Raw genomic sequence first — 23,109 nt, forward strand, 5'->3', positions numbered from 1 at the left:
GACATTGAAGAATAGGGCCATGGATTGATAGACTATACAGTTCCTTCCTAAACCCTCTAATCCCAGTATTTGATGGTCGAATCCAATCCACCAGTGACAAGCTTGGATGTCTCTTGCGGATGCCAGTCCAAACAAGTGACAGCACCACCCTCCTTCCCACCAGCCATCATCTTATGATACATCTTCCCCGTCTTCCAATCCCAGAAACAGACGAACCCACCCCCATCACCCGAAACAAGGAACTGGCCATCCGGCGAGATTTTAAGATCAATCGCGTAGCCGGCATTGTTGTGGCCGCGGAAACTCTTCTTGCGGTTCTGGCGGAACTTGTCTGTCGCGCCGTACACGACGATCTGGTTGTCGCCAGACTGGAAGGCGACGTATTTGCCATTCGGATGCGCTGCTGCGCGCGTGAGTGCAAACATATATGGCTCGGCGATGAACTTGATTGGTACGGGGATGCCGTATTCCCATGCGCGGAGGGACTTGTCGTCCGATGTGGAGATGAAGCGTCGGTTGTCGTCGACAAAGGTGAGCGTGTTGATCGCGGCCAGATGGTGGTCGTATTCTTGGACCAGCTCGCCGGATCGCGTGTCGAACTGCACGATCTTCTTGTCAGACATACCGGCCAGGAACTCGTGTGAGTGTTCAGGACCGGGGTTGAACCGGATGACATGCGGCGTCTTGCCGGTCGAGAATCGACCCAAACACTTCCCGTACTCGGTATCCCAGAGCTTGATCTGTCGGTCATACGAAGCTGTGAGGAATGTTTTCCCTGACGGGTGGAAGTCCGTGTCCGTGATGGCCTTGTTATGGCCCGAGAACGTGCGCAGCAGCTCTCGCTGATGGTACACATCCCAGATCTTGGCTTTGCCGTCGGCCGCCGCGGAAAGGAGCAGATGGCCTGATTTAGGGAAGAACCGCAGAGAAGTAATGGGCTTCGTATGAGACTTCCAAGTGTGCACCAGTTTCTTCGGCACGTAGTTCTTGACGCTGCCGACTTCCTTGTCCAGATCGATATCGAGGTCCTGGGGCACATGCATGTACGTCCGGCCCTGGTAGTCGAACTGCTCTGAGCCGTGGAACTCGGTTCTTTCCACGCTGGTTAGATCGCCCTCGTACTCAGTTGCGGCCTTGCTCATAGCAGGCATTGGGGCACCGGAAGTCAGCGTCTCATCTTCCTCAACCCACTCCTCATCGCTGGCAAGCTCGTGCTCCTCTCCGTCCCCAACCTCCACCTCATCATATTGCTCCTGATTCGTATACTTCGCCCACGGGCCCAGATAAGCACCGTCACCCTCGACAACGCCGGAGTCGCCTTTCTTTTGCCGTTTCGCACGCCACTTCGCTGAGGCCTCCTTGGTCGGCTTCATCTGGACCACATCGCGGCCGCCAAACTGCGCCGCACTCTGAATATCGCCGACAAACTGATCCGGTGCGGTAGGGTTTCGCGTGTACCCGAGACTCTGGAACGTGCGATGTTGCGCGGAGAACGTCGCCTCGCTGATAGCCGCCTCCTCCGCAAAGCCGGTGGGGACGTTCTTGCGCTTGATGCCATTGCTGGCGCCGGCTGGTTTGAAGGGATTGACGGGCCCTTGCGATGGTCGCATTAGGTCATCATACGTGGCGTTGTAGGTGAGGGCTTGCGAGGAGGTGTTGGCGAGTGTCATTTGCATGTGCGCGTGATCCTGTAGAGTCGTTAGTCTTATCGGTTCGTCTTGGAGGGTCGAATGAAGCTCCTGCGCAGAGCAGGAGGCCGGGAACCAAACCTCTGTATTCACTTCTGGCGCAGCGACGACCTTGGTTGCGGTCGTCGCCGGTGTGTGGGTAGATGTGGTATTGTCATCGTCGCTGGAGTCATATCCAGCGCCTAGTAATGATGACATTGTGGGATATTATTATGGGAGAATAATATATGCCCACGAGTAATGGAGAGAGGTGTTGGTGGAGATGGTTGTCTGAAGGAGGAATTTTACGGGCGACGGGAGGCTCCCGAGATGAAGAATACAACCGCTCAGTAGCACTGTCCCTTTTTTTCACTCGAGCAGATTTCTTGAATCTACTTCACTTCAGATCTACATGGGAAAATTACAAGTTAGTTGCCAGTTGGGTATCGTACTCTTCATTGCCAGACCGCGCAGGAGGTATATACAACTCACAGGCCGAAAGACAGCAAGATCAACACAGAAAGATAAAAAAAGGAACAAAGAAACCAGCTTCAAACAGCAAGAAACAATTACAGACAGAAGAGATTATTTGGGCCACACTGGGTCCAACACACAATCACATCATCTTCTCATGTTCCGGAACACCCTCCCTCCAAGAGAGAGACAGATAGCTACACACGACAACCTCCATTATTACCCACGCCAACCGCACCGTCTATCGCAAGACTGAATTCGAGAGCGCGTCATACCATTCGTTCTTCGTGATAGTCGACTTGCATAGGGGTATAACCGCATTAGTATATCGCATCGCACCGCACCGCAGCATGACTAGCGATGAGCTAGACGGGACGACCATGGCGCATGGCGGTTTCGGTTTTTTCGCGAAGTCAGTTCTCGTCGCGGATGAGAGCGACGATCATGCTGTACAGGTAGAAGAAGAACATCAAGAGGTGGAAACCAAGCTTGACGAAGGATTCCTGCACACAACCAACCCCCGAGTTAGCAACCCGTAAATAAGTAGATTTCCTCTTCTGAAAAAAAAAAAGAACCCACCTTCTTGTGAACATTCAACTTGCGGAAAATCTCCGTCGCGTCCAGAAGGTGCTGGTTCTCGAAGATCTTCTTCGCATTGAACGCCAGGAGAGGCAGGTTCAGCAGGATCGCGAGCCAGTAGCCATTGATGACAAAGAGGAAGGTCAGGAACGCGTGGACGGCAGCTTCGGGGATGATGTAGGCATTCAGGCGGTTGCACAGGTCGATCGGGTTGATGTAGTCGCTGCGCAGAAAGGGGATCCAGGTCAGTCTCTCTCTCTCTGTCTGTGGCTGGCAGGAAGGGAACCACTCACCACTCCAGATCACTGTACATGATCGTGAAGAAAACCTAGATGGCTGTCAGGAAGAGCAGCGAATACAGCGTGCTATGATGAAACTTGCCTGCAGGAACAGATTCACGGCATTGATAAGCACCGCGAGCAGGTAGAGCCACGCTTCGCCGGACATGGTGGTGGATGTAGATGCAAGTCTTTAATAAAAAGGAAGAAATAGGAAAGACAATCGAGTCACGTCAAGGAGGCCCGAGTCTGAAGACCGATGAGGTAGGATCAAGGTTGGCGGAAGGGAATAGTTGGAGAGGGCCGGAATTGGAGAGGTTTTGTGGGGGGCGCGGCAGCGGCAAAGAAGACGGAGGAATCGAAGAGAGACTTGGGTAGTGGTTGGCCCAAGCTCACACGCACGACAGGAGGTACGGAGAGGAAGTTGAACGGGTGGGGACAGAGAAGAAGGGGCTGGGAGTGGGCTGGGAGGAGGATGAGGATAAGCTGTGGTGGTGGTGGTGGATCGGGACCGAGCTGGTGCTGAGTTAGCGAAGGTCTAGTCGTCGAACCCAAGCCTGAACGGGTCGGCGGTCGGGCTGCTGCACGGACACTGGGGGAGGGGCAGAATATACCCGGGACTAACAGGAATTAGTCTAGAGAGATAAAGAAAAGGGAGGAAGATAACTAGGCAAAGAGGATATGTAGCAGAGAAATAATTCATAAGATGAGCCACGAAGCATGACGCTGATCACGTGGAAAAGAGAGTCAGGGATAGATAGATCCCGAGAAATGTACACGACTCAATATATGCTCGGAGAACGCTAAATATATGGTTTCCTAAATACATAGTTTCCAGTCGCAAATCCTCCATAGCTGCTCATTCACCGCTTCTCAACAAGCAGGAAATGCATCGCAGCATATGCAATGATAATGAACGCCCCCGAGATCACCGCGAGGCCGATGACATCGCCCCACAACGCCAAGGTGTCGAAGCCAAAGGCACTTAGAATGGACGCGCCGGGAACTTCAATGTCCAGCCCGTACTTGTGGTCAATCAGAGTGAGGAAGGTCACCTCGTTGACGATCAGGGCCTCGAAACCATAGTGGAAGATGGACAGCTGGACAAAAAAATCAGTATGAGTGTGAACGTCACAGAAAGAGGACTTACCGTTTGTAGCCACAGAGCGGAGCTGGGGATAGCATCGTGGTTCAGCAGCAGACCAGCAAAAAGCAAGCTGAAGAGCATCACCAAGCTGCCAATCAGGTTGGCCACGCCACCGTCCCGGAAGACAATGCCAATGAACAGGCAGATGTTGGCGGCAGCCAAGTTAAACAGAACCAAGACCAGCAGGAACCGGAAAAACTCGGGCCATGCGGGAATCAGGCCGGTCATCGGATACACAATCATTCCCATGATGATGGGAGGGATCAGTCTCAGCGGCACCACGTCGAACACGACCTTGGCTGCAAAATACGTGATCGGATGATAGTAGCCATTGGCACGTTCGCGTACGAACAAGAGCCGCTCCGTGGAAAACACCGTGAGACTGGTCAGGGTACTGAACCCGAACAAGGCCAGGATGAAGAAGAAAAGACCGAGGCGGTTCTGGAAACCTTTGATGTCGTCGGTCAAGCCGTAGAAGAGGTATCCGGAGAGAACCGCCAGCAGGATCGAGATGGCGTAGTGGGTGAGCATCAGCATCGGGTTGCGGTAGAGGTTGCGCCATGTACGCTGGGACAAAATGATGAACTGCCGCATCAATCCGATGCGGGCATAGCTCTTTGGCTGGGACGAGCCAGACATCGCATCCGAGTTAGCTGAGCCATTTGCAGCCTGGGCGCCTTGCACCGCATTCACAATCTCATCATGCACTGAGCGAGACACGTAAGAGTTCGCATAGCCGGCCACCAAAATGTCCAGGTCCGTCTGGCCGGGTGCTGGGGGAGGTAACTGATCTGGGTCGTCAAGGATCTGAGGCGGCACGCTGCCTTGTTGACGAGAAAGACGCAACCATTGCTGGGTATTTTCCGCCACGTCCAGCGCGGCATCTTCCTCATCTGTCTTGGGAGTGGAGGGGGTTTGCTCATTGTCTTTCCTGCGTGAATAGAGTTGACGATCTTGTTGCTGTTTCAGGGATACCCGCCGTTTGTTCTTGGGTCTTCGAGTGGGCTCTGTCGTGCCACTAGAAAATTCGTCGATGCTGGCATTGGATGCACTGGCAACGGATTTGACAGCCCTGAGGCTGCTCGAAGGAGTCTTTGTTAAACGGGCGCGACCATTCCCGGGTGATTCCATTTCATCCGTATACGAACGCGCGTTACCGGCGTGCATAGTAAGGTCGACCAAATAATCGGCAATGTTGAAACCCGCCGGGCACGAGTACCCAGCGTGATCGAAGTACTGCTGGCACGTTGAGAATGGTCCGGAGTATACAGTACGGCCCTGGGCGAGAAGCACAAGCCGATCAAAGAGCGCAACGATGTTGGATCGGGGCTGATGAATGGTAAAGATGACCGTGCGGTTATACGTCTTGGCCAATGTCACTAGACATTCAACCACATTGAAAGCATTGTAGGCGTCCTATCATTCTCAGTTAAACCGAATCCGCCAACAAGGGGGTCTTGACTTACCAGTCCACTCGTGGGTTCATCCAAGAAAAGAATACTAGGGCTGGTGACTAGCTCACAAGCAATGCCCACCCGGCGCTTTTCTCCACCCGAGATGCCACGGCCCTTGCCCTCTTCTGACCCAATCAATTGGTCCTTGATGTGATAGATGCCAAGTTGCTTCTCGACCTCGAAGACTCGTTGCTCCTTGGCCGCCTGACTCATGTCTCGAGGGAGCCTCAGCAAAGCACTGGTCAAAATCGTTTCGTGAACCGTCAGAGTGGGCAGCATGGTGTCCTCCTGATCGACGAATCCGATCATACTCTTGAAATCATGGTCACTCATCTTCTCGCCATTGACGTAGAAGTCACCTGCAACGGCGCCTCGCTTGTTCTTTCTCGCCAGGATATCCAGGAAAGTCGTTTTCCCCGCACCAGATGCTCCCATGATGGCCGTGATCTGACCTGGCGTAGAGGCACCCTGAACACCTGCGAGAATCTCTTTGCCATTCAAGTAGTAGGAGACATTATCCCAGTATAAAGCCGCTGGTCGATGCTCAGCAAGGAGCTTGGCGGCTTCATCATCTGAATCATCCGAAAGAGATAGGCGAACGTAGCCACGGCGCGCCGCACGACGGGACAGATACCAAACGATCAGGATGACCGCAACGACGAAAAGCGCACATCCCGCAATCACTCCAGCGATCAGTGGCGTGTTGATCTTCTTGACAGGCCGCTCGTAGCCGGGGACGTCGGTTTTGTACAGGCATTCTCCCGCATTGCAGGCCAGATAGATGGCCGGATCTCCAAAGACAGCACTAATCAGCTTGTCCATCTCCGGCTCCGAGAAGATACTTTTGGTACGATCTGCGGTCGAGTCTGTTGAAAATGTGGCTGGACCTTTGATGGTCTGGTCCAGAAAGTCATCCAGATTGATGGACCCGTTCTCACCGCAGAGAAAGCGGCCGGGAATACACTTGCACGCCGCATTCTCACACTTGTAGTGTGTCTTGTTGCTAGCATAATCGCTCTTCATGTCCCATTCGCAAGTATCCAGGCCACAGTAGAACGATTCCTTCTGGCCGACCCAGAACTGAAAGTTGCAGGTTTTGTCTTTCGCTGCGCAGGAGAATGTCACTTGAGGTTTCCGGCCGTCCAGCTGATCTATGATCTTGCGGTTGGTCACATCGCACATCTGGTAGTTCTCCTTGACGGTGACGCCCTGTTTGTAACATGTACCACCCTGGCCTTCCGGCATCATCGCATCGCAGGCACTGTCTGTGGCACAGACGTTACAGTTGATACCTTCCCAGCCATCCTTGCAATCGCAGGACTTGGTCGTCCGCACCGGGCGGTTATCACCATCGGCCAGCGAGCCGCAGACGGGCGTCGAGCAGTCATCTCCTCCGAATCCTGGCGGGCAGGAGCATTTCCCATTGAAGGTGTTGCATTGGGCAAAGTGAGTACAGTTAAAGGCGTCAAGTTGGCAGTTAAAACAAGGAGGGCAGTCCGGTGGTCGGTCGTCGAGGGTCGACAGGGATCGAGGGAAGAGATCCGAGTCGTAGTCGAAGTCACTCCATGCCGTCACAGATGCTGACAAGCAAGCCAGCAAGATCGTGAGTGTTGATGTCGATCGCATGTTGGGGGGTTACGACCGAAAGCAGATCGGGCCAGCGCCGGTGGCTGGTCAACCGAGGTACCGGCAGGAGGAGAATGCGGGGGGTGACCAGAGACTCAAGCCAGGCGAGGAGCGAGCATCCGCTTGGCGGAGAGATAGAATGAATGGAGTATAGGATTGGTTTTCAACCGTGTGGTAGTCAAGAGAGAGAGGGTTGGGAAGATAAGGAGTGAGACGATGACGCGGGCGGAGAAGCAGGGTTGGCCGATCAGGCACATCATAACACCCGCCTCCCCAATGGCAGGCCCTCACCGCTTAGCTAGAGCGGTGAGGACCTGCCATTCGAGGCCACTTTCACAGTACAGTATCGTCGTAGGGATCCAAGACAAGCCAACATAATGCAGCTGACGAGTACAGTAGAATGATAGATGGGTTTCCTCGGAACACGTGTCTGGTTCTCGGGAGCAAGATATTCGGTTCATGGGAGCATGTGAGGGTCGGCAAGTATACATAGAGGCGAATAGCGTCGTCGGGATGAATGATCAATATTAACAACAACTATAGTCGACTCGAGTCTATATACAAAGCAAACCCGTGGGCGGTTTTTCATATCGAGAAATACTCTGTGCACTCACTGTGCGGACTACTACAAGGTCTTGGAGCACTACCCCCACGTGGACCACGTGATCTCATGTACACTTGCGCGTAGTCAGCTTATGGTTAGACGGGCTGCCCCCCGCCCCCTTCCAATACACAAGCTAGTTGCTGACAATTAACCCTGAAAGCCCCTCATCATAGACACTTTGGATACATTCGATCTTGGATGACAATCATGTCTTTCCGGAAGTTCAGCCAAGGTTGCGGTGAATGCCGAACAAGGAAAATCAAAGTAGGTCCTCACATGTGGCGTCGCTCATACTCTCCTTGTACTTAGGTCATAATAGTGTGACCTTCAGCAACCCCAGTGTGCTCGTTGTATTAAATCAGCCCGAAGTTGCCCAGGATACCGAGACCTGAATGAGCTTCAGTTCCGCAATGAAACCAAATCAGTAGCCCAACATGCAAAAGCCGGTGCTCACGGGGCCCCGTCTACATCTCGAAGAACCCAAAAGTCACTCATCGACGAGTCATTAAAAACCCATATCACTAGACAATCGAGTGAGAGATGGAGGAATTTTTTCTTATTGCCAATTGATTCTCTTGTCATCGATGCCGAACATCAAGCCTCATGCTATTTTTTCAAAACTTACACTTGGATTGGCACTCTAGCCTTAATCCGTGGTTCATTTGATTACCGTGTCGACAGTGTGAAAGCCCCCTTAGGCGAAAGAGCGTTGTTAGCAGGTGTGACCGCTGTTGGAAAGGCCACTGTTGGAAATATCGACAATATGGGCTCCTTGATACAATCGGCCAGATCTGACTATTCTGAGTCGCTTCGGTTAACAAATGCCGCCATTTCCGATGTTCATCAGTGGAAAGAAGATTCCACGCTTGTTGCTATTTTTTTGCTGTCCATATTTGAGGTGGGTCCGTTCTCGAGATATGTATTGTCTTGAAGCTCATTGATAGCACTAGGTCGTCACTGGCCACGGACAGAAGTCAATTGAAAATTGGTTACAGCACATCAATGGCTGTGTCAGGCTATTGGAAATGCGCGGTATAGATGGTTTGATCAATACTCCGTGTCTGACGACTTTTAGAGCCTGGAGAGATCAAATTGTATCTTGCCCGTGTAATCTTGGTTTGGATTATATCTGACTTCACTTTTCTGCAGACCCTTGGCTGTATATACCGCCAAGTTCCCGTTCCTCCGACCATTGTCGGCTTATCAGGACGACTGGCAGCAACCTTGTGCACCCCGGTTGAGACCTCTTCAAACCAGCTCACTATACTCATGGCCAGGTTAGCTGAACTCCGCTATCAAATAGCAAGTGGGTTGGTTGGTAACGACAAATCGATTCTGATGGAGCTCTCATTTATTCAAACGGAGCTCTTAAGCTGGCTCAAATACGTCTCGCCGAGCTGCGCTTATGAATCTTTTGTCAGATCTGACGCATTCGACATGGGACCGGACTCCAAGCTCCGCCCACATCGTGGTGTTTGTCACAAATATCCGGATCTGCCCTCGGCTTTGATGTGGAACAATTACCGTGTCACTCAGATTTTGGTGTATGACATGATTATATCTCAATTGCGCCCACTGGCAACGATGGAGGGGAATTCAAGCCCCATCAAAGAGGCACAGATGAAATGTTCCGGAACGCGTAAGCAAATGCGCCAACTTGCGGATGAAATCTGTTATAGTGCTCCTCATATTCTCGGCGTGCTGGACCAGTGTGTGTCCAAGCCAGAGTCTTCAACTGTAAAAAGTTCAGCTGGAGGCTTTGTACTTCTGTTTCCGCTTTCCTTTGCCGTGGTCGTTGAGGATCACCCTTCTTCGCTTTCGGAGTGGGTTTTTGAATGCTTTCATATAATTGCACGTGTTATGGGAATACACCAAGCTCTTGTCCTTCAGCGATTCTTACCCGTTTTATGTGGACAGTATAGCTGGGCAGATAGATTCGATCCTTTTCAAGCATGAAAGTCAGTCTACCAGATTGTGAAGACCAAGATCATTTAGGAGATTATATCGCCATGGCTATAAAGATGTAAGGCGAAAATATTTCTGTAGTCTTTGAAATCAGATTTCACTGAGGATAATAATTTGTCCAACTGGTACAACAGCATTGGAATGTGAATCCGCCATCAAAACTATCAGTTGCAGAACATGCGGTCGAATATCAAGCCGGAAAGTATAGGCCGAGGGAGTAGATTTCCCTGCCATTTAGCGCCGATACCTCTTGACAGATGGGAGCTCGAGCGTAGTGGCCAGCATTTGATTTTAATCTGCATGCCCTGGTCATTGAAATGGTTATCGCTGTATGTGTGGGCTTGGAAAGTAGCCGAATAACCAGAACAAGGTTCCACAGCGACATTAAATGAGGATGGATATGTAACGGTTTTGTTAATGGTCCCAAAACAGTGCGGATGAAAACAATTCATAAAACTTGCCTAGGAAAGGGGGAGGGAGACATGAGGGCTAGGCGAGCAGTATGTCGGCGGTTCAGCAGTTCAGCAGACTAATATCGGGAAGGCTCCGTGCGCAAGGCTGAGCAGGTCGGGCCTTCGCTGGAACCGAGGGAGAGCCTAGTTTCGGCCCCCAGGTCGAAGTTTATCGTGCGGAACGCTAAACCCATTACAGTAAGTCCCGCGAACGAGGGCTTGAAAGGACATAGATCTGTGGAATACCCAGTACACTAAGCCCCAGGAAGGGGAATATATATAGAAAAGAATTACGTCAAGTCTCCCTTGAGCCTGAAATTAGCAATGGATGGCAGTCCTCGTTGGCCATGTCTCGTTTTCCGCCTCGGATAAGAGTGTCGATCTTCCCGATGGAGACATTGCTACCTACAGCGGTTGTTCAGCTCAAAAATATATCTAGCATATAAAGGAACAGTCCCGCGACTGGCTCCTAACGATACAATCTCATACCACCATCAATAATGGCCCCTGGCTCTCCCCAACCTCTCAAGCAAAAAGATCCACTCGAACTCAATATGTCCATGAACTCTGTTGGTGAGGAAGATGGCATGCCGATTGATGCCATAAGAGAAGAAGAAGCTGACTCGGCAATCGCTTCGTTCATGGAAAACAATTCCGGGATTTCAATGGATCCTGCTGCTCGGGGGATTGTCTACCCTGTCGTTATTCCTCAACGACGACCCGGAAACAAGCAGCGAGGGTTTATGAAGGCTTATGCTCCGATATTATCCCAGTGTGGCATCAACCAAGAACACTTTCACGAATTTATCCACACTCTAAACAAAGCGATCCAAGTCTCTAAATGGATTGCTGCGGTACAAGTTGCCGCATTTGGCGCTTCTTTCGTTCCAAATCAGATTTCCATGGGCGCGACAGCGGCAGTGCAAATTGTATCAGTAGTTGCAGCAAAAGCACAAATCAGATGGAAGTAAGTCTATTTTAGATGCATTTCTCCAATGCCCTTTGTCTAATACTGCTTGGCCAGAGTGAATACCTTTCTCGACCAGGCGAATCGAGAACTGTTCTGTCCTCGAGGACTCTATTGTCTGATTGTGACCTACAACCCTCTCCCACAGAAACAGCAAGAAGATATCAATACCACGATAGAGGTACCATCTTCCAGTAGAGAGTCCACTGTGCCACGCAGGAAGTGGCCGCAAAAGTTCGCAAAAAACTTGCGCAATCCATTCTCAACCTCTACCGAAGGAGAGCAAAATTTGCCATCAGAAGTTGCACCCCTAATATTTTCGGAAGAAGATGAGGGCGCCTGCATGAAAAAGAAAGACAAGCCTTGGAACAAGGTGAATGATTACTTCGACAAACGTGCCCGAGCAAGATATGCAAGTCACCTTCAACCTCTCAATAAGGATGCTTCTAATACAAAATCGTGACAGGCTGCTGAAAGCAATCATGACACCCTATCTACAGCCCCGGAATCCAGATTCGAAAATCGATTCCTCGATCCTAACCACCCAGCCACTAATGGAGGTCTTCTTGGCTTAGTATCGGGCGGTCACCTTACACGGGACCCCAAAAAGACCATGGAAGATACTAAAAGTATACTTCAACAGCAGGAAGCATTTCTTCAAGAGCAACAGAGTTGCCAGCTAGAGCTGCTCCATAGCCAGTTCCAAGCTATGGGCTACTCAGACCTGCAGGCACGCGAGACCATCGCACTCTATGAGCAACAGTTCCAGCTCCAGCGAGAACAGTTGCAGACCCAGATTCAAGGAGCAGGCATGATGCCCAGAAAGATATTGAAAGATGTCCTTTATCTCATGGTTGTAAACCTGCCCACTGAGGAGGAGCTCGCGGCTGCTAAAATGGCGATGGCATCGGCCGAGAAACATGATGGCAATCGAAGAAATGTAGTGACCTTGGTCAATGTACAATAACTGACTTCAGGTTGCCACGTTTCAGCCCGGGATCATTGAATTTCACCATATCTACTACTATCCTATTAGAATCATAGACTACTCTACTATGATGTAGTTCTCTTGGCCGTATTCATTTTGTAAGACCAAAAGAGTGTTGCTTTGTAAAACTAGTAGTGGAGCGAACAATTAAATCCGAAAGGAGATTCCGATCTCCCAATTTCAATGCGGGGGGACCACGTGATGTCTTCTCCCACTGGAGTTGACTCGACGGAGCGAGAATCAAGACAGACCCAGGTCAGGCAGTCAGACCATTATTGGTAGCTCCCACCGTAGCCATGGTCAAGATCGAGGCCTTCGCGGTCGAACAGGTACGCTTGGCCCAGCAGTTTCTGATTCTGTCCCCGCATTGATTCTGGTTCCTGACTGCCCGCAGTGGATGGACAAGTATGAGACCATCGCCAAGTACAACACCGCCGAGACCTGCTGCGCCTCCATCTCCGTGGATGATCTCCGCGAATTATCTGAAGACAAGGACTCCAACCCCTTGACCCGCCTGCACTCCACGAAACTCACCTACGGTGCGATTCGTGGATCCGATGAACTGCGCGGCACCTTGGCAAACCTGTACTCGGTCAAGACGCCAACGCCTTTACCCAAGGATAATATCCTGATCACGGCCGGGGCCATCCAGGCCAATTTTATGCTGCTCTATACCTTGGTCGGCCCGGGAGACCATGTCATCTGCCACTACCCCACGTACCAGCAGCTCTACTCGGTGCCCACGTCGCTGGGCGCGGAGGTGAGTCTGTGGAAGTCGGATGCGGGCAATGGGTGGCAGCTGGATATCAAGGAATTGGAAAAGCTGATTCGGCCCAACACGAAACTGATCATCATCAAGTATGCACAATTGCCCCTCCGAGATATATATCCATTCCTGACAGAAAATGAAGCAATCCGCAGAATCCGACGGGTGCCATCATTCCTCACAGCACCCTCGAGGAGCTAGTGGACTTAGCGCGCGAGAAGTCTATCACCCTCTTTGCCGATGAGGTCTACAGACCCCTCTTCCACAACATCACTCCCATGGACAAGGAGTTCCCTCCATCTCTCCTGTCGCTTGGCTACGAGCGCACCGTGGTCACCGGATCCGTTTCCAAAGCGTACAGCTTAGCCGGTTTGCGGGTTGGCTGGATCGCCTCGCGCGATCCAACGATCATCGAAGCCTGCGCTTCCGCCCGCGACTACACCACCATCTCAGTCGGCCAGATCGACGACGCAGTGGCTAGCTATGCGCTCGCGCCGACATGCATCCACAATCTTCTGCGCAGGAATATTGATCTGGCCCGGACGAACCTGGCTCTCCTGGAGAAGTTTATCGAGTCCCACCGGTGGGCATGTGAATGGGTCAAGCCGCGGGCTGGGACGACTGCGTTTGTCCGCTTCACGAAGATGGGCAAGCCCGTGGATGATGTCGCTTTCTGTGAGATGCTGTTGGACCGTACTGGGGTGATGTTCGTGCCGGGCAGCGCCTGTTTTGGTGGTGGCGAGGACTTTCCGGGCTACGTGCGCATTGGGTATGTGCCTGAGACGGAGGTGTTGGAGCAAGGCCTGGAGGCTTTGAAGGCGTTTATGGAGGATGGGTATGAAGATGTGCCATTATTGAAGAAGAAGTAAATACAAAAATTAGAATAATAAATCGACATTATTTATTGTCTGAAACATACTCTCTTTTACTCCGTGCGAAGTACACTCCGGTGGATCTCCCCGTCCGCCATACTGAGAATCTGGGGTTGCTGCACTCGTTCACTGTTGATTATTTAGTCTCGCCCTGGTTAATTAACTAATCATGCCGGCGCGTACAACCCCAACTAGCCATAGCGCTGATCAACCTCATCATAATAAGCCGAACCCATGTGAAGAAGCCGTCCCGAGGGATCTCATGCAAACCGCCATATTACAACAATAAGAATGTATGAGAAAGTGCAACAAAATGACATGATTATGATGATTGGACAGATTGTCAGGAGTTATTCAGGTGGCTAATTATTGCTTATGAACAGTACATGTAGTGTTATCCACCATCCCGGCGTCCGGCTGGTCCGATTCTGCCGGATTAGGCAGATGCCGAGGCATGTCTCAGGCCCTCCAGATCCACCCTCATCTCACTCACTACTCGCCTTGGATTCCCTTTAAGTACTGGCCTACGCGTCCTAGAGAGGCCTCCACTCACCTTCTCTCCCCCTGCTGGGAATCTACCTTCCCGTCACCTCCTCCTGCCTGCCTAAGTATTCCGCCACAGTTACCCAGCGCCACCCGCGCTCCCGTACGATCACCATGCCGTGGCCCTTGAGCATCACCCTCCCTGCCACCGCGGCGACGATGGCCTACCTGAACGCAAGATGGTCACTGTTCTACGATTTCAACCTAATCGGCTCCCTGCTCAAGATCAAAATGAGATCGGGTGCTGCCGAGCGTGGCGATCGCCTCAACCTCTTCTACGTCCTGGAAACCCATGCGCTCGCGTCGACCACGGCCGACCTCCCGTTTATCGTGTATAACGGTCGCTCCTGGACATTTCACGAAACGTATATCATGGCCCTGCGCTATGGAGCTTGGTTCAAAAAGGTGCACGGGGTGCGGCGCAAGGAGATCGTCGCCATCGACTTTATGAACTCGGACACGTTCCTGTTCATGGTTGTCGGGCTCTGGAGTATCGGCGCCGTCCCGGCCTTCATCAACTATAATCTGGCCGGCAAGCCGCTGATCCACTCGGTCCGCACATCTACAGCGAGACTGCTGGTGGTGGATGAGGATGTCCGGAACTGCTTCCCGCCGGAGCAGCTGAAGACCTTTGCTTCCTCCGACTTCCGTGACGGAAAGGGTCCTGTCCAGGTCTTGTTCTTTACCCCGGAGGTGGAAGCGCAAATTATGGAGATGGAGCCCGTGCGCGAGGACGACAAGGTGCGCAGTGGGCTGATGGCCCGGGACATGGCCCTGTTGATCTACACCAGCGGTACCACGGGCCTTCCCAAACCGGCCATTGTCAGCTGGAGGAAATGCTGGACTGGAAGTGTGTTCACTGGGAACTGGATGAACATTGGCCCATCTGATCGATTTTTCACGGTAAGCTCGCCCAGTCTGTTTCAAGTTTTCCACCGCTGACTTGGAGATAGTGCATGCCTCTATACCATTCATCTGCATCTGTCCTCGGATTTGTGACATGCCTGATGAATGGAGCTACCTTGATCCTAGGCCGCAAATTCTCTGCGCGTGGCTTCATGAAAGAGGCGCGTGAGAACGATGCGACGATCATCCAGTATGTTGGCGAGACCCTTCGGTATATCCTGGGTGCACCGCCTGAGATCGACCCTGTCACCGGCGAAGACTTGGACAAGAAGCATCAAATTCGGTTGGCATTCGGCAACGGCCTTCGCCCAGACATCTGGAATCGGTTCAAGGATCGATTCAACATTCCCACGATCGCCGAGTTCTATGCCGCCACGGAAGGCACCACTGGCGCGTGGAATATCTCATCCAATGATTTCGCCGCGGGCGCCATTGGCCGCAACGGTGCGATTGGAAATTTCATTCTCGGTCGCGGCTCGGCCATTGTGGAAGTAGATATGGAGACCCAGGAACCGTGGCGCGACCCCAAGACGGGTCTGTGCAAGCGCGTTCCTCGCGGCGATCCAGGGGAGCTGCTGTTTGCCATCGATGCCACCGACCCGGCCGAGACCTTCCAGGGCTACTTCCAAAACCCGAAGGCTACGGAAAGTAAGATCCTGCGGGACGTGCTCAAGAAGGGCGACGCCTTCTTCCGAACGGGCGATATGGTCCGCTGGGACAAAGATGGCCGCTGGTTCTTCTCGGATCGTCTGGGCGATACCTTCCGATGGAAGAGCGAGAATGTGTCTACCAACGAAGTCGCCGAAGTCCTCGGTGCTCATCCAGAGGTGCATGAGGCCAATGTCTACGGCGTCGCTCTCCCCAACCACGATGGCCGCGCCGGATGCGCGGCCATCGTATTCAACCAGCAGATTCTGAACGGCAAAGTAGACGGTCCTGCGCTAGAGCCTTCGCATGACACACTGAACAGTCTGGCCGCACACGTTCTCAAGAACCTGCCCCGTTTCGCGGCGCCGCTCTTCCTGCGCGTCACACCGGAGATGCAGGCAACGGGCAACAACAAGCAGCAGAAGCATGTTCTGCGCACGGAGGGCGTGGACCCGGCGCTGGTCACAAAGAACGATCGCCTGTACTGGCTTCAGGGCACCTCCTATGTGCCGTTTGAGGAGAAGGATTGGGTTCGGCTGACTGGTGGCCAGGTCCGATTGTAGATGGTTTTTGTTCTTTTTACCTTTGCGCCTGCCCTCCTTGAGTTGCCTAGCTTGCCCTAAGATACCCTCGCCGCCCCTGTTATTTTTATCCGAATCATGATCTTTCAGAGTGGTTGTAATGCATTATATGTATATCTAGTTCATCCCGTTGTAGTAGCCGACTTGATCGGCAACTCGGCCCGTCCGCATTCTCCGCATATAAGATCGATGTCCCTCCTCAGCAGATAAACCATCTACAACACAGCTAACTATGTCCTCACCCTCTCTTCTAGCGCGATTGCGCTCCCGACCAACCCGTCAAACCCTGCGCGCCCGACCCATCACCCTCTCAAGCCGTCTCTCCTCTTCCAATTCTTCCTCCGCCTCAGCAATTACAACCCAATTCCTCACCCATTTCCAATCCCTCGGTCCACAAACTCGCACCCAACTCCTAGACGCAAACCAGCTCCAATTGCTCTCCCTCACCCTCAACCGTCCCACCCTCTGGCCCAACAACACCAACTCCCCATCCTTATCTAACTCCGCACCCGCCCCTCCATCCGGCACGCCACTACCACCCGGCTATCACCTCGCCTACTTCACGCCGGCCTTCTTGGGATCCGAGCTTGGAGCTGACGGCACAGATGCATCGTATAATCCGGAACCGCCCTTCACGCGCCGCATGTGGGCTGGCGGAGAGGTACTCTGGCCGCGCGGGAAAGATGGGAAGCCGAATCTGCTGCGGGTGGGACAGACGGTGCGCGAAACGACCCGTGTGCTGAGTGCCGAGCCTAAGGTTGTCAAGAAGACGGGCGAGGATATGATTGTTGTCGGGGTGGAGAAAGAGTTTGCGAATGAGGATGGGGCGGCGGTGATTGATCGGAGGTGAGAGAGGCCTCTTCTCTTGTTCTTTTATAGTCGGGAAAGAGAGAGAGAGAGAGAGAGAGAGAGAGAGAGAGAGAGAGATACTAATTCTCTATAGAAACTGGGTGTTTCGCAAAGCCCTCCCCACCCCTTCATCCTCCTCAACTTCTTCGTCTCCCGTCGCTACGTCTGCGGCACACACGGCGCCACTGAACCCGCCCTCGTCCGCTATTGTCTCCCAGGGCTCCACCCACACGCGAACGCTGGTCCAGACGCCCGTCACGCTGTTCCGCTTCTCGGCGCTGACCTTCAACCCGCACAAGATCCACTACTCGCTGCCGTGGGCGCGGGATGTCGAGGGGCACCGGGATATTGTTGTTCACGGACCCTTGAATCTCATCTCCATCCTGGATTTGTGGCGAGATATTCGTTCGCATGAGGAGGTGCCTGAGCGCATTTCCTATCGGGCGACGAGTCCATTGTATGCGGGGGATGAGTATCGGATTGTGTTGGAGGAGGGAGATGGTGCGGCCCAGGTACAGATTCTGGGACCGGATGGGATGGCGATGAAGGCAGAAATTCAGGGGTAGTCCCGTCCTGTGGTTGTCTGAATATACATCTTGTGTACCTAGTAACCCAAGTCAGTAGTGTATAAACAGGTCGATCTTATCCCCGAACCGAACTTGATAGAGCCCACCACCTTTGGTTCACCGCCCTACCACCTGCCCTCACTCCATCGAAACAACTACGTCCAACCTACGGAGTACTCAGTAATCTGACGCCGGCCTATTATCCTCCATCATCCCTGCTCTTGGAGCTTCCCAATGGTAAGGCCATGTCCGACCCGGCCAGCAGCAACACCCTGGACCCATCAGCCTCCGCTCCGAAGAAGAGAACTCGTGTCCAGTTCTCGTGCACGGCCTGTAGATACCGAAAGTGCGTATCGACTCTACTCTACCGGGCTGACCGACAGAGCGAATATCCATCCGCTTTCCAACATCTATGCTCTAGCTAACTCCGCCTAGACTGAGATGCTGTCGCACACACCCGTGTAGCAACTGCAAGAAGCGCGGCGAGGCGGCTTCGTGTACCTATGTCGGTCGCGGTCCTCGCGGCAAGGTCCAATATGGCCGGTCCAGCCCGACCTTGGTCCAGGACCGATTGCAGCATCTAGAGAATCTAGTAATGTCGCTAGCACAGAAGAACAGATCGGGCGAGCCGGTAGATATCAACTTTAATGAATCGCTCAACGATGAAGACGGCGGATATGCCACGCCTTCCCCGAGTTCCGAGCGGGAGACCAAGTCGCCACCGCTCGATGCGCCGGGCAAATTGGTGGTGAAGAATGAGGAGATCAGTTATATTGACAGTGCTAATTGGCGCGCCATTCTGGAAGAGGTGTGTTTCTGGCTGTGTTGCATATTGCGTATTGCGTATTGCGTATTGTGTTCCTGGAACTGACCGCTGGTGAAGATCAACGGCGTCAAGGAGTATCTCGATGAGAATGGAGAACACTCCGACGACGAAGGGGTCGAGGATGACCCGTACGATAACTCGTCGCCTGCTCTGCTACTGAGCATGGGCCGGCCGGTGAGCATAGAGGAATTACTGATTGATATTCCCGCGCAGTCGGTCGTCGATCGGCTGGTCTCTCGCTTCCTCAAGACGTCGGATCCATCATTAGGTGGGTTTAAACCCCTCATCACCTGTTTTCATGTTTTAATCAACTACAGTGATCGTTCATATCCCCACGTTTCAAAAAGAATATGAACAGTTCTGGCGAGCACCGCACGAGGTCTCCTTCACCTGGCTGGCCCTGCTATATGCCATCATGACTCTTTCGGTATCTCTGTACCACCGCAGTGAAGAACCGCTCCCGGTGGCCATGGCCGACGCTATGTTGACGTGGAATATATTCCGGAAGCGCGGGGCTCAGTGTCTGGTCCAGGCGAACTACCTGATTCCTGGCCGGTACAAGACCGAGGCACTTTTCCTCTACTCCCTGGGAGAGTTCTACCGGAGCCAAGATGCGCAGATTGGGGTTTCGTACCTGCTTGGGATTACAATCAAATTAGCCATGCGCATGGGCTACCACCGTGATCCGCGTCACTACACGAGCCTTACCGCCCTAGAAGGCGAAATGCGACGTCGGCACTGGGCCTTGCTCTGTCAGTTTGATACTCTGATCTCGTTCCAAGTCGGACTTCCACGCACCATCCAACCTTGGCATTACGACACGGAGCTGCCATCCAACCTTATGGACACCGACTTTGACGAGACGACCGCCCAACTCCCACCCCCTCGCCCGGAAGGGGAGCGGACGATGGCTTCTTACACTCGATGCAAATCGCGTATCATGAGGGTTTTTGGGCAAATCACCGATCTGGCATATTCACGAGACCATATGACGTACGAAGAAGCTCTTGAGATCGATCGCCGCTTGGAGGAGGCGCACGACATGCTGCCGCAATATTTCCAGATCCGGCCCATGGCCCAGTGCATTGCAGACCCCGCCGAGCTGATCATGCGCCGATACACCTTGGAACTGCTCTATCAAAAGTCCCGCGTTGTGCTACATCGCCGATATATGGCCGAGGCCCCCAGAAACCAGCGATACTCGTACTCGCAAGGAGTCTGCCTTGCTGCCGCGACAGAAACTCTCCGACACCACGCAGAAATATGGAATGAATCCATGCCGGGCGGCCAGTTGTACCACGAGCGGCAGTTTATAAACTCCTTTCAAAACACTGACTTCCTCCTGTCTGCCATGATTCTGTGCCTGGAGCTCTCTCGAGACGGTGAGCGTGGTGATGGCCGTACCCTGAACCAGCGTCAACGCACGGATCTCTTGGTTCTTCTCGAGACCACGCAACGCATCTTTAAGGAGTCGCGCCGGCGGTCCAATGATATGCAGCGTGCGTTTGTCGCTTTAACGATCATGCTGGACCGCGTGAAGAGTGGTGCTAGGGGCAGCATTGTGCAAAATACGGACGAGAAGCCGGTCATGCCGATGGATGGTAAGTTTCTTTTTTCCTTTCTTCTGTTGTAGTATGACGCTAAACCACCGTCACAGCTCAATTCGCGCCACAACCTACTTCGCAAGTCTCCATGGAGCAGCCACAGTATTCGATGTACACAGCCGGCCCCAACAACATGCATCCTGCGGTGCATCCAACCGCCGAGTTCCCATCGCATCTCTCTCTAGGCGTAATCGAGGAGATGCTCAACTCATCCGCCGAGCTGGACTGGGTAATCCCTCGTTCCATACTTTGAAAAAGACTATTCACTGACTTCAAATCTGTAGCGTCTCTGGGATAGCCGCGTGAACGGCTTTGAAATGGCCAACCAGAACAACATGTGGTACTTTGACTCGCCGTCCGAGCCCCCTATGCCGACCGCACCGCCAGGCTACGGATTTGATGACTATTCCTCTGCTGCCCCCGTGCAGCCGCTGGCTCAACAGCAGCAGCCGCAGTAGATGTGAAAATATTCCATTTATTATTATGTACATACTTTCTCGTTGACTGATATGCAAATATATACACTAGGTCTGATGGGAACGCGACGGGGAGGTGTTTGTTTGTACTGTATTTACTTTATCTTTGGGCGGCATTTTGGATTGTACATGCTCGATACGAGATGGAGTTTGAAACTCGACCTATTTACTGACAGTATACGAATAGCTTATCGGTGAATCTGAAACCGTACGTATACCAAATCTCGTTCTTGCCCTTTCTATCAAAGGATTCACAGATCATCCCCACCCCTCATCCACAAAAGACAAAAACAAGCTTTGCATATCAGCCCACGTCTTTTCCTCCGCAGCAGTCAATGTATAATCCTTCGGTTTCTGCTGCCGCACACTAAAACTAAACCTCCTCCGCGCTCGCCATATCATCTCAACAACTAGATTCGCCGCTCCTCTCGACAGAACCCGCACCTCGGGGGATTCCTCGTCATACCACCGTGTCGTACTGAGATACTGGATGATATCACACATCCGCGACACATGGTCCGTCGTATCGTGCGAGGCCTGCCGGAATAGTTCCCACGTGCGCGCTATTAGATTTCGGGAGGTTGTTTCGTCGGTGAATTCTTCGGGTGTGGTGCAGGCCATCAGTTTGAAGAGCACGAAAATGGCGTAGGTGATGTAGCGGATTGTGTGAAAGGGACAGTATTTTATCTGCGGGGAGACTTTGAGCGCGTGTTGGAGGAGGGATATTGCGGCTGTGTAGCTTCGGGCGAGGGTTTCATTTTCGGGGGTTGAGGCCGAGGCCGGGGAAGTCAGGTTCAAGGCGAAGGAGTAGAGTTGCAGTTTCGTGGCGAGGAGATAGATCGTTTCGCTTTCTTGCCACGCACTTGTATCTGTATCTATACTTGCTGTGGACGGGGGTTGTGTGCTGCGTAGCTCGGAGTCGAAGAGACGGATCAGATTCGCTGGGTGTGGGAGGAGTCCCGAGCTTTGAGTCTCGCTGTTTCCCAGGGCGGAGGTAATTTTGTAGCTTTGGTATGATATGTAGAGCTGCTGAACGAGTGGAGTTGGGAGCCAAGTTGGTTGGAGTGAGACTGCAGACTGGATGGTGTGGTCTGGGGTTACTAGCGGTGGGAAGCCGTTTAAGGAGCTTAGCCTATACGATGATTAATGAATTGTGCATCTCCCAGATATAGACGTCAGTGGCACACCTTTGGTTCACAATAAAACACGCAATCCAAGTCCTCTTCCGCTCAACAATCATCTCGGACGTTGGCGTAGCGTCGTACTCGAAATCAGACAGATGTTCTGCTCGATGTACGCCCTTCGTATAGGCACAGCTGATGGAGAGAGCCGAGTACGACCAGGAGGGATCATTTGCTGTAGCTCCAAACGGGAAGGGCCAGTAGCAGAGCAGTAGCAGTGCCTGGATCAACTGGAGAGATTGTTTTGCTGGCGTGTGGGCGTTTGAAACGAGAGACTTGATTTCTCCCTGCAGCGCGTCTTGCATGTACTCATATTGGGAAGTGTTTCGAGACCCGATGGATATGACTACCCAGAAGAGTATTGGGTCCTGCTCGTAGCTTTTGAGGAGCTTTTCTTGTTTAGGGATGATGGGGAAGTAGGGGTGGTAGATTTGATAGTAACTGATGAATTGTGAGTAAGAGAATATGTGATGCGTGATACGTTCTCACCATTCGAGAATTGATGAGATAGATTCCGGGTTTAGTATTATTTCGCCCAGGACTTTGTCAGTAAGAAGTGGAGCAGGGATGTCCTCTATTGGGGATGGAGATCGAGAGGGTACGGGGTCATTGCTCTCTGCATGACTGGGAGACTCATTGGTCGAGGTAGAAGTAGTCTGTTGTTGAGAAAGAAAGCGACGTTTAATGTCTTTCAGCTCTTTTTCCACAGCTTCGAGCCGACTAGCGATATCGATTAGACATGAAATCTAGGGAAGAGCGCTAGACATACCCGCGTTTAGGAACTCGCTTGTAGGACGGATCCACAGAGCAGGTCAAATTTTTCCGGACGCAGCGGGAGCAAGGTGCAGGGAATGATTGGGCAGCGTTGCATCCCAGCTAATAGTGCCTCGGATGTTATTCTCTCGTTTCTTTGCGTCGGAGCAAGAAAGGGGATCTCACCTTCATTTGTCGGCAGTGCACACATGCCGCCAGAGCCCGTTGCTTCCCCATTGTCAACTTATATGCATTTATTGCTAAATAGTGGCCAGACAGAAGAACCGCACTATTGCGGTATAGGATGTGGTCGATGGAGATGGAGATGGCGAGATCG

The 23,109-nt window shown here is 52.5% G+C and overlaps 11 protein-coding genes across 11 annotated transcripts; 7 read left to right on the plus strand and 4 right to left on the minus strand.

The window, feature by feature from the left end:
- Positions 1–56: 56 nt before the first annotated feature.
- Positions 57–1,886, minus strand: N7510_011643 (WD40 repeat domain-containing protein; the record flags this gene model as incomplete). The annotated part of the gene is made up of 1 exon (XM_056983567.1): positions 57–1,886. The coding sequence occupies one exon, from the start codon at positions 1,884–1,886 to the stop codon at positions 57–59; it is 1,830 nt and encodes a 609-aa protein (XP_056829061.1).
- Positions 1,887–2,554: 668 nt separating this feature from the next.
- Positions 2,555–3,167, minus strand: N7510_011644 (cornichon family protein; the record flags this gene model as incomplete). Its single annotated transcript, XM_056983568.1, has 3 exons — positions 2,555–2,644; positions 2,721–3,025; positions 3,080–3,167. 3 exons carry the CDS (start codon positions 3,165–3,167, stop codon positions 2,555–2,557), a joined length of 483 nt encoding a protein of 160 aa, XP_056829062.1.
- A 694-nt stretch (positions 3,168–3,861) lies between these two features.
- Positions 3,862–7,225, minus strand: N7510_011645 (putative ATP-dependent permease ADP1; the record flags this gene model as incomplete). The annotated part of the gene is made up of 3 exons (XM_056983569.1): positions 3,862–4,098; positions 4,149–5,561; positions 5,612–7,225. The coding sequence occupies 3 exons, from the start codon at positions 7,223–7,225 to the stop codon at positions 3,862–3,864; spliced, it is 3,264 nt and encodes a 1,087-aa protein (XP_056829063.1).
- Positions 7,226–8,036: 811 nt separating this feature from the next.
- On the plus strand, positions 8,037–9,785 carry N7510_011646 (Zn(II)2Cys6 transcription factor; the record flags this gene model as incomplete). Its single annotated transcript, XM_056983570.1, has 4 exons — positions 8,037–8,093; positions 8,149–8,727; positions 8,780–8,923; positions 8,979–9,785. 4 exons carry the CDS (start codon positions 8,037–8,039, stop codon positions 9,783–9,785), a joined length of 1,587 nt encoding a protein of 528 aa, XP_056829064.1.
- Positions 9,786–10,746: 961 nt separating this feature from the next.
- N7510_011647 (uncharacterized protein) lies at positions 10,747–12,180 on the plus strand (the record flags this gene model as incomplete). Its single annotated transcript, XM_056983571.1, has 3 exons — positions 10,747–11,213; positions 11,271–11,586; positions 11,680–12,180. The coding sequence occupies 3 exons, from the start codon at positions 10,747–10,749 to the stop codon at positions 12,178–12,180; spliced, it is 1,284 nt and encodes a 427-aa protein (XP_056829065.1).
- A 317-nt stretch (positions 12,181–12,497) lies between these two features.
- On the plus strand, positions 12,498–13,836 carry N7510_011648 (uncharacterized protein; the record flags this gene model as incomplete). Its single annotated transcript, XM_056983572.1, has 3 exons — positions 12,498–12,530; positions 12,596–13,059; positions 13,113–13,836. 3 exons carry the CDS (start codon positions 12,498–12,500, stop codon positions 13,834–13,836), a joined length of 1,221 nt encoding a protein of 406 aa, XP_056829066.1.
- Positions 13,837–14,496: 660 nt separating this feature from the next.
- N7510_011649 (uncharacterized protein) lies at positions 14,497–16,499 on the plus strand (the record flags this gene model as incomplete). The annotated part of the gene is made up of 2 exons (XM_056983573.1): positions 14,497–15,285; positions 15,336–16,499. The coding sequence occupies 2 exons, from the start codon at positions 14,497–14,499 to the stop codon at positions 16,497–16,499; spliced, it is 1,953 nt and encodes a 650-aa protein (XP_056829067.1).
- A 250-nt stretch (positions 16,500–16,749) lies between these two features.
- On the plus strand, positions 16,750–17,932 carry N7510_011650 (hydroxyacyl-thioester dehydratase HTD2; the record flags this gene model as incomplete). Its single annotated transcript, XM_056983574.1, has 2 exons — positions 16,750–17,363; positions 17,461–17,932. 2 exons carry the CDS (start codon positions 16,750–16,752, stop codon positions 17,930–17,932), a joined length of 1,086 nt encoding a protein of 361 aa, XP_056829068.1.
- A 245-nt stretch (positions 17,933–18,177) lies between these two features.
- N7510_011651 (putative C6 transcription factor) lies at positions 18,178–20,391 on the plus strand (the record flags this gene model as incomplete). Its single annotated transcript, XM_056983575.1, has 4 exons — positions 18,178–18,278; positions 18,482–18,740; positions 18,816–19,026; positions 19,127–20,391. 4 exons carry the CDS (start codon positions 18,178–18,180, stop codon positions 20,389–20,391), a joined length of 1,836 nt encoding a protein of 611 aa, XP_056829069.1.
- A 59-nt stretch (positions 20,392–20,450) lies between these two features.
- On the plus strand, positions 20,451–20,820 carry N7510_011652 (uncharacterized protein; the record flags this gene model as incomplete). The annotated part of the gene is made up of 2 exons (XM_056983576.1): positions 20,451–20,591; positions 20,647–20,820. 2 exons carry the CDS (start codon positions 20,451–20,453, stop codon positions 20,818–20,820), a joined length of 315 nt encoding a protein of 104 aa, XP_056829070.1.
- Positions 20,821–21,096: 276 nt separating this feature from the next.
- N7510_011653 (fungal specific transcription factor domain-containing protein) lies at positions 21,097–22,964 on the minus strand (the record flags this gene model as incomplete). Its single annotated transcript, XM_056983577.1, has 5 exons — positions 21,097–21,970; positions 22,026–22,460; positions 22,509–22,739; positions 22,789–22,895; positions 22,959–22,964. The coding sequence occupies 5 exons, from the start codon at positions 22,962–22,964 to the stop codon at positions 21,097–21,099; spliced, it is 1,653 nt and encodes a 550-aa protein (XP_056829071.1).
- Between the last annotated feature and the right edge of the window lie 145 nt (positions 22,965–23,109).

Source organism: Penicillium lagena, assembly GCF_028827675.1.
Source record: "Penicillium lagena strain IBT 129212 chromosome Unknown utg000008l_segment0_segment0, whole genome shotgun sequence".
In the NCBI taxonomy this organism is placed as follows: Eukaryota; Fungi; Ascomycota; class Eurotiomycetes; order Eurotiales; family Aspergillaceae; genus Penicillium; species Penicillium lagena.